This window comes from Cynoglossus semilaevis, chromosome 1, assembly GCF_000523025.1.
Source record: "Cynoglossus semilaevis isolate Cse_v1.0 chromosome 1, Cse_v1.0, whole genome shotgun sequence".
NCBI lineage: Eukaryota > Metazoa > Chordata > Actinopteri > Pleuronectiformes > Cynoglossidae > Cynoglossus > Cynoglossus semilaevis.
The window spans coordinates 31,563,533-31,573,123 of NC_024307.1; the positions used below are offsets into that span (position 1 = coordinate 31,563,533).

At 44.9% G+C, this 9,591-nt stretch overlaps 2 protein-coding genes across 2 annotated transcripts in view; both read right to left on the reverse strand.

Annotated features, from left to right (window-relative positions):
• kdm6ba (lysine (K)-specific demethylase 6B, a) overlaps positions 1–3,292 on the reverse strand; it is an 11,405-nt gene extending 8,113 nt beyond the window's left edge. Inside the window, exons 1-8 of the mRNA XM_025062121.1 lie at positions 3,174–3,292; positions 2,945–3,040; positions 2,545–2,824; positions 2,382–2,459; positions 2,061–2,258; positions 1,677–1,856; positions 932–1,498; positions 310–789 (exon numbers count right to left, since the gene is read on the reverse strand). Of these exons, the coding sequence (XP_024917889.1) occupies positions 310–789; positions 932–1,498; positions 1,677–1,856; positions 2,061–2,258; positions 2,382–2,459; positions 2,545–2,824; positions 2,945–3,040; positions 3,174–3,292 (1,998 nt within the window). The remainder of the gene's footprint in view (positions 1–309; positions 790–931; positions 1,499–1,676; positions 1,857–2,060; positions 2,259–2,381; positions 2,460–2,544; positions 2,825–2,944; positions 3,041–3,173) is intronic.
• Positions 3,293–3,511: 219 nt separating this feature from the next.
• The window catches only part of dnah2 (dynein, axonemal, heavy chain 2), a 244,229-nt gene continuing 238,149 nt past the window's right edge, over positions 3,512–9,591 (reverse strand). The window contains exons 103-104 of the mRNA XM_025054624.1: positions 5,307–5,395; positions 3,512–3,703 (exon numbers count right to left, since the gene is read on the reverse strand). The gene's annotated coding sequence lies outside the window, so the exon portion shown is untranslated. The remainder of the gene's footprint in view (positions 3,704–5,306; positions 5,396–9,591) is intronic.

Genomic DNA, 9,591 nt, shown 5'->3' on the forward strand with positions numbered 1-9,591 from the left:
TCCCTCTAATTCAGCGTCAAGCTTGTCCAAAGCCTCCTCAATAGATTGTGGGACAGAGGTTGCAGCTGGTGGATGAATCTGGGACTGAGAAAAGGCCTTTGCTGAGGCAGGGTTTGAATTATGATGATTCAGTCCGGACGAAAAGTTGGGACTGGAAGGTCGAGGGACAGTGGAATGACGAGCAGGGCAGTACGAGGGAGAAGAGCGAGGGAGTGGATTCAAACTTCTGCTTGTTATTACACTCTCTCCTGCCCTCTGGGGCCCTGAGGAGAACAAAGATGATGAGGAGTAATGAGGAGTTTGTTTCACATCAGATTTAGAGTAGACGGGCGTATTCCCCTTCATGGGCTGGGACTTGGTGTTTTCCTGTGGTTGTGATCTGTGCAGGCTGTGCTGTCCTGACTGGTTGGCGGGTGGAGCTTGTTCTCTTCTCTGACAACGTGTTTGCAGCAGAACATCCAGTTGAGGGTTGGAGCTGATGGCATTACTGGTGGAGTTGTGAGATGCTGACTCTTGTCCTCTTTGCCATCTGTTGGTGCTGTTCACAGAGCGGTCAGTAGAGGGAGTCACTGTGCTGTCACCACTAGAGTTGGTGCAGTTGCTGTAGCCACTAAAAGAGCTGGAGATGGGGACATTTGGGGTAATTACAGGGGCTCGAGTGGAGTTGGTTGGTGGCAGAGATGGACTGGCGTGATGGTGAGGCTGGCGGAGAACCTGGCTATCCATGACCTGATTGTGGCTCTGCTGGTGCTGAGGTAGCAGTCCTGGAGGTCTGTAGATGAGGGAATCCTGAGAAGACAAAATAAATGAGATGAGTGGTTCATTTAACATATTTCAACCTTTTCATTTTGTTAAGAAAAATACTTTCTTTTACAAATATTAACAACGTCTCTGAACAAAGGCAGTTAGTGAACAAAGATGTTGGACTTACCAGGGAGTGACTGCTGGTCCTGTTCTGGTATCTCCAGGCTTCATGTGGCCCACGTTGTTGTTGCTGAGACACTGAGTTGCTGCTGGCAAGACGAGGATGGGGAGGAAGAGGAGGACCACCCTGGTGTCCCAGTCCTGGATGAGGCTGGAAGTGGCTGTAAGGCACACTGCTGCTGCTGCCACTCGTGCTGGTTGCAGGGGGGTTTGCTGGTGACGATTGGACATGCGGCTCTCTGGCCCCCCTGGTTGGAGTTGGTGCTGAGTAAGAGCTAGCCTGGCTCCCACCTTGGCCCCCAATGTGAAGGCTCCTCTGGTTGTTAGAACCATGAGGTTCCATTGACTGGCAGGAAGGAGGCAGCCCTAGTTTGGAGCTGGAGCTGGAGTAGGAGGAGTTGGGCGAGCGATGGTTCGCAGCCTGAGTGTGAAATGTGTCTTTCTGGGCTTGAGGAACACATTCCTGGTTGTAGCTTCTGGTAGAGGAGTTGGGTGAAGGGGAGATGTTTGAAAGGGTTGAAGAGGAAGGAGGAGACTTTTGAGTGTAGCTGCCCATTCTGTGTTTGCTGTTCTCCTGTAAACAATATAAGACACAAGAAAGAAACAAAATTAATTTCTAAAATTTAAGGTGAAGGGCAGTAAATGGTTTCTTAATGAGAAAATAAATGAGATGTTTAAAATGACATTCCACCAATAAAGGCTTTCCTACTGATTGCGGTCAAAAGAAGAAGTAGTCTTGTTATAGTTCAGACCTGAAGTTCCTGCGATGGTGGGTTCTTGCGTTCTGTGGTGTGAGACTGCCAGGGCTGGCTGTTGTCCTTGTGAACAGGGTTCCATAAAGCAGGTTTTGGGGGACCATGGTGGACTGATGATGGCTGCTGGGATAAAGATTTGCCAGGGCCAGTAAACCGCTGCATTCCAGAATGAATTCCCTGCAGAGGTGGAGGTACATTTAAATTTCAAGAATATTAAGATAGCGATCTATCATTGAAACACAGTTAGGAAATGTATAATTCTTCCTTATAGGAAAATACTGTATATGCAGTTTTGATTTATTTAACACTACATGTCATAGGTTATTGTTTCTATAAAAAATCCATATTATCTCCACAGAACATTTTGTTGCGGCCAAATACCTGATCTGAACTCCTTTTCCTTTTGTTGGGACTGGGACAGTCGTCAGCAGCAGGAAGGTGGGATGACTGGTGTAGAGGCGGCAGTGGAGTGTGCTGGATGACAGAGTGCTCTCCCAATGGAGGACCTGGTCTCTTCAGTTGTCCACCGAGCATCTTCCCTGGATAGCCCCTCTGCTGGAGACACAACAAGTTATCTATCTGTGTTACAGCACCATAGGACAATGCAAAAGAATCAGAACAAAATCATTTGTTTGTGTTAATGTAAAGCAGGCTTGTGTTTTTATGATAATGAAATGACTGAAAGCCAATTAGACAGCTTACCTGATGCACCTGAGCCCACATCTCATCTCCCAGCAACGATGGGCCCCGGGGAACGTGCTGCTCCTGAGGACCCCCAAACTAAAACAGACAACAAAGACAGAATGTAAACAAGGTCATACTCTTTATCTAGCAACAACTTCTTCACATAGGTGTTGCTTCTCACCTTCAGCAGTTGGTTGGGTCTGGTGTGTGGGAGATGTGGGTTGGGTGGAGGTCCAGCAGTTCCAGCATAGCCTCCATTGTGGAGACGGAGTGAGTGCTCATTAGGCAGGGGTACAATGGGATGTCCTTGAGGCGGGAGGTGGGATTCATACAGTTGGCCTAGTTGTTCCCACGTCCTGTGAGGAGGTGGTGGGTGGAGATGAGGAGGTCTCTGCTGCTCCCTGTGGAGACCTGGTAACATTGGCTGAGGAAGCTCTAGCTTTTCCCCACCTCTCATGGGCCTACAAATAAAAGACATCAAAATGAGACTTCAATAAAACAGAAAACCTCAGTCTTTGTGATAAAAAATAATGACACACTTGTTTATAAACAAGCCAGTTATAAAACCATACATGACTTACCCATTGCCAAAGAATTTACTGGGATGGTTAAGTCCACCCATAGGACCAGGAGGTAGATGAGGAAGGAGCTGGTGTTGGTTCATTCCAGGTGGACATCTGATTAAGAACAGACATCTTGATATCCACACTTCAAGGTTTTAAATGTTTCTATCAAATCCTCACATTTGAGGTAAAAGACAGATTCAACTCGGGCAATCAACTTTGCATAGAGATAGTCATGGTTACAGACCTGGCAGGTGGCTGCCAGGCGCGGCCGCCCACAGGAGCCCATGGTCCCCGGTTGAGTCCGTCCAGTGGGAAGGAATCCCGTGTGCCACGCCCGCCAAACTGCTCTACTGCGTGATGCATCCAGCCTGTGATTGTAAACCATATGGTCATATATTGAGTGCAGAGACATATGGGGCTTACAACATTTTGATAAAAATGAATAGAGTAGGCCATATATGTCAATAATCAAATATATGTAACATATATCAGACACAACATCTATATAGATATACTTCCATTGTGGTTTAACCAGATTAGAGAAGGTTTATAGATGTATGTTACAAGGGCTCCACTCACCAGAATAGCTACGTCTGTGAAGCCCTCCACTGCAGCAGAGAGAGGGCCTCACTCCAACACTTGAGAATACTGCTGCTGTCTGAACTCCTGTTTTCAGCACCAAGAACCCAAAAGCCTAAATTGGCTGTAAACACCAAGGGGATGAGGAGACTCACTGGAGGAGATGAGTAAAGATCACGAGGTCGCTGCTGCTCCCTGTGGAAAAGATGAGTAGAATGACTGTGAGACACAGGTGAGACAGAAACACACAGAAGACTCAATAAGTTCCAGCCCCTGTCTCTTTAGAATAATTGAAAGCCCTGACCCCTCAACAGTGTCAAACGTATTCTAAATATGTTGTAGTTTTTCAATTTTCTTTGGGAACAGCGGCTGGATTAAAATCTAAAATCATTAGCACCTCTTTGTCTTATGATGGCTGCTAAGTGTTAGTTAGCCTGCAGGGGGCGCCACCTGGCAGTTGTTGAAGTGATTACACTGGGCCCAGATGGCTCAATGGCAAGCTCACCTATGTAGATGGACCTAGGGTTACTGTAATCCTGACTATGGGCCGTCTGATAACAAGAGACAGACGGTAGTCTGAGAGTGAGAGGCCTTTGTCCTGTGCCAAGTGTGTGTGTGTGTGTGCGCGCACAGAAGAGTGGGTGTTGATCAAAGCTTTGCTAAGTGTGCAAGCTGCATGGTTGTGTCAGGCTTCTGTGGTTTTAGTGCATTTGATGGAGAATAGTGTGCTCTCCTTTAAGTGGATGACTGTGTGTGTGAGTGCATCTGTGTGCAGTAGATACACTACGGTTTAATCTCATTATAGCAGGCGTGATGGAGAGGGGAGAGGGGCCAGCACTGACAGACGGTCTGAACAGGATGGGAGGATAGATTAAGGAGAACGAATGGAGGGAGGTGAGGATCGGAACCAAAACAGCCCCACACACACCTTTCTACGCAAGCCTGTGGGCAAATTTACAATATACAGACGACAAAGAAACACTGTAACATACAAGCCATAAACAAAAGCAAAGTAATCGTTGAGACAAACAAATAGTTTATGTTTAAAAATTCTTTGGAGCGCAGAACAGTGAAACGTACTGAGTGTGTACAAAATTCTAATCACTGCGTTCTCATATCAGACACGTGCAGTGAGCAAAAGATTAAAGGTGATGGTCCACAAACAGATCAGTACTTGTGTGTATTTGGTGTCCATCTCAGACTAAAGTAGCTCTGGTTCTACACTACAGCAGTGATGTGACCAGTAGTGGTGTGTACATCAGATAGAACAGAGACTTTGAAAGGATAAGAATCCCAGATAATCTCAGGAGAGATGTCCTACAAATGTACTCTGAGTACTTAGAAACACAGCCCTGTGTGAGTGCACAGGAGGTCTGATAACAGTCTTTTATTATATAGTACTGAGAGAACAGAGATGCACACAGTGTGTGATTCATTTCACATATTGGTCTTATGCAGGCCATCCACCCAGTAGTTCCTCCTCTTTTCTTCCTCTCACCAACTATGGATTTCTCTGCTTCTATTTAAAGCCCACCCCGGGATATTTTTATCACTCTACATTCAAAATTAGCTTCTTGCAAAGTAGCACACACTCAAGTAAACACACACCGCCCTCTACATTTCTGCTCTTCTGCCTCACAGACGAGTCCAACAGGCTGCTGCTGCTGCTATGTAAAAATATGCCTGGTTATGTGACAACACTCTCTTTCTCTTTGAACCTCCCTCTCTCTTCGTTTCTCTCTCTCTCTCTCTCTCTCTCTCACACACACACACACACACACACACAAACAGAACATACCTTGTAGTGTAGCACCAAATGATTGATTCACAGCTGTTCTAAGTCTTGGATCCTGTTGTCAATATCATCTCCCTGGGGTCTCCTCAACCCTAAGGACAGAAAAGACAAAAAAGAAAACATTCATGTCAAGCTGTCAAAAAGACTACTGCTTTGTCCTTTCCTTCATATTTTTAGATTTACTACCGAGGTAGCGCCTGCACTTAAGTAACCCATAGAAAAGCTCAGTCTTTTAAGCTGAGTCACTTAATTGCATATAAATGCAAAGGAATGAAACAGTAAAGACGCGACATCACAGAGGAGGGAGGAAGTGAGTGAGCAGAAGAAGCAATAAATGAAAAGCTAGTCTCGACTAGAGAGTGTAAGCAAGGACACAGCACACAGGTGGTAATTATGACTTTTACGAAGGGCGCGTCTGTCTCTTCAGACCATCTATTCCAGCTGCCATCTTGTTCTTTATGCTGCTCACATCTCCTCACCAGTAGAGTGTGAGAAACTGGATGGTGTACACGGAGCGACAGTGTTACACGTGGGTTCAGGTTCTCTCGGCTGATATCAAAGCCGTATAATGGTTCATATAAACACCACCGCCAGTGTCTCTGTTTGAGCACAATGCAGTTCATCTATAGGGGAACCCCACACTGACTCTCAGGGCTTGCCTTTAACCACAGCCCTAAAGCGCCGCCTTCCTGGGACACCACTCGCAATCAGGTGACCGGGGACGTGCGTCTGCACCAACGCAGATGTGAAAGTAGTGGGAAATTCTCGGACTCTGTGATATCATTGCTGTTTCTCATGAAGCGTACCACGTAGGTTGATTACTTGTGTGTTTAGTGTCGCAAACAGGACGTGCCAGTGAGATATAGGGGGTTTTACGGCCAGATTCAAAAGAAGTACCAAAAGCATATCACCCATGTCACCCAGAGATGACAAACATTACAGTTCCTTATAAGAAGCTGTTGTAGTATTAATGTCACTGTCTTCTTTCACTTTAACCTCAAGCTAACCACAGCACGCTGCAAAGTTCCTAGGTACTGGGAGGTGTGGTGATATTTGCTTTTGACACAGCTTCTCTGAAAGCAAGAAAACTTTACCAGGTGAATTACCAAACGTGATGTTACAACACAAAAACATTTCTCCCAAAGGTGACCTCATCATATTCAACAGTAAACATGAAAACGTGCGGTTTTTATGGTAGTTGCTGGACAAAGTAAGTCAACTTAAACCATGAGAACTTGACAAAGACAAATTAGTCACCAAAGTTACTAATATCTATGTCTAAGGTAGATGATCTAAGTGCAGTAGGCGTCATATATTCATCCCTCCCCCCCAGATTTTCACACTGGGGCCATGAGAGAAATGTATACTGGAGAGAGAGGACAGTGAGGGCACACTGCAGGAATATCTGTGGAAAAACTCTTCTCTGCACTAAAACACAGGAAAACCCTCTATAGCACTCTATAATACTGAAGTGAAGTCGTAAAAAGAGCTGTCTAAAAATAGATGGACAAATATGGGAGAGAAAAGTGTCAGACAAAGATATTGTTTTGTTCCTGCCTCCTTTTCACTCTCCCTGTCCTTCCTTGAACCCTCTAGTTAATGTGGCCATTACATAATCAGTCCCAAACACAGACAAAGTTTGGGAGGAATCACTGCACATTTCTGCATCCGTCCACCTCCAAGTTGTTGCCGGGCTCCCCGTGTGCGTCTGTTTGGGCCTGTGTTTGTTTGTGTGAGCAAACGTCAGCACATGCCGTTCCAAGACAGTGATGTGGACTAACGTGCTCTGATCCATATCCTTTAACACACACACACACACACACTCAGAAAAGTATTCCAGTCAGCGGCGTAGTTCAGCCGAGGACATCAGCAGGCAGACACTGTTCCTGTACACAAACACTTAAACGTCTGAACCTCTTTGATGGACCATTATCTCCTGCTAGCATACTTGTGGACAGCAAATCTGTCTGAGCAGAGGACACTGTGCTTACCTAACCCTTCACCCAATTACACCGAGACCTTCTTTGCTCAGCAGCAGTGTGTCAAACAGCCAAAACAGACAAGATAAAGGCTCCTATTTGTCTCACCTCATCTCCTCCAAGCTTTTGCTTTCTTCACTCCACATACAGTATGCTCTCCATTCATTCATTCATTCAGTGCAAGTAAGTTTAACTTAATTAAGAATGCATCTCAGGTCTGCTTCATTGGATTATAAAATTATACAGGCAGTAGGTTGGCCACCAACTCCACCAAATGCATTTTTAGTTGTTGCCCATTTGTCAACACGCCTCTTTTACCACAAGAGTTCTTTTTGTTACTCTTAAATGGTGCTTTTGGCAGCACATCATAGATGATTTTTCAGTGACACACCGGAAAAAAACAGTTAGCCTACATTTTTATCTGCTTGTGGGGGAAAAAAAGACCCAACATGGAAGATGAGTGGCTGTTGTAGAGAGAGCTGTTGTACTACTGCTCTTATCAACCTTATCAACCTGACACCTGCTTGAAAACACATCACTTGCTTTTGCTCCTTTTCTCACACACTGATGAAATTCACGTGTATATGACGGTAAAAAAAAGAGGAACAAACTTGAGGGAGAGGAAGCTGTCGTCACAACCACAGGAAGTAGGCCTCCCTCAGGGGTGGGTGTAGATGTGTCTGTCTGTCCACCGGGGGAGAGAACGGGGGCGAAGGAGTGTTAAGGCTGCAGCTTCCTGTCTGTGTATATTTGTACTTTGGTGTGTCTACTTGACAGTTGATGGTTAAAAAATACATGCGATCCACAGTGAGTCATAAGAGTAATATAAGTGGGACTAAAGAAATGGAGGCCACCACCTCATGGCTGGTATCCTGTGAGAGTCATGAGACAGAAACAAAAACAAGGCAGTCAGTTGACTTGAAGGCCATCCTTCCGGCTACTCTCATGGCTGTTGAGGAGAAAAGCCTCGTCTCTGCTCTTTTCCTAGCTTCTGGTAAAACAGGGTGACAGACATATGATGGCGGTATGAGTGTGTGTGTGAAAGATGAATAACTCCCTGTTTGCTTTCCACAGACACTGCGTGATTTCTCAACAGCCTGCAGCTACATTTTGGACACACCAGTGAAAGTCAATGACTCAACTTCTGGCTTTTGATTTTTGAGAAAAGGAAAGTGACAAATTAATTCAAATCAATGAGGACGTGGGAGGATCACTGTAAGGTGACAATCATTTTCCTTTCTTCTGTTTTTATGAAAACCCAAATATTTGTTCATGTATTTCCAGTTGATTACTTTTGATAACATATGGACAGACAAAAGAAAGTGCTGCTCTTTAGGGGAAATGTGCTTCAAGATCAAAATTGGAAAATCCCCCTCCCTCACACTGCTCCGTCTCTCTCCTAGTGTTTCAATTCCCCATTTACCACTAACGCACACATGAACACACACGTACACACACACACACATTATACAAGATGAGACTCTGCTTCCCTGGTAACAGCTGCCGGGGAAACTGGTAGCGTCCTCAGTAGCAGTTATCCAGTGAAGGTAGACAAAGACAGACAGACAGACGGGAATTCATAATGGAGTTTATGACTGACAAACATGTTTACTGAGACACAGGCTTCACTCACCTCACACAGCCCACTCTTCTTGCCCTCTCATCGAAACTGTTACTTATCACAGCTCAGATATGGGATCTGTAATGATGCCGACCACTGTTACTTATCACAACTCAGATATGGGATCTGTAATGATGCCGTATCATTATGGAGTAAGGTCTATGTGTTTTCTCGTCTCAATCTTTTTTAACACTGCTTCATTATCATAAGAGGCACATAGGTGGAGCTGCGATGCACTTAAAACGGATACTCAAATTCAATCATCAAACGCTGAGCATAAAGTTACTGACAGCTCATTCGGTATGAAACATTTTCTGAAGCACCAGTCAACATTAGTTCAGCTTCTATCGTCTGAAAATGACAAATTACCGCGTACAGCAGCAAGAAAGTGTAGACTGAAAACACACAGCTTTATGTACTGTACCTAATATATTATCGTTGGTTACACAAATGTTTCATATGGCTACAACAAGGAAAAAAACATAATAATTCTTACTGTAAATCCCTTTTTCCATCAGGTCCCCCTATGTTTTCCACACCTGTCTGACCCAGTTCTGACCACTTGCTACTACAGTATTTATCTCGACAAGTTTATCCTGCAGGTATGTTTCCATGCAACAGAGGAGTCTAATGATACAGTAACGAGTCCATTCCATAAACAACTACAGAGCTTCAAGAAGCAAGCTCA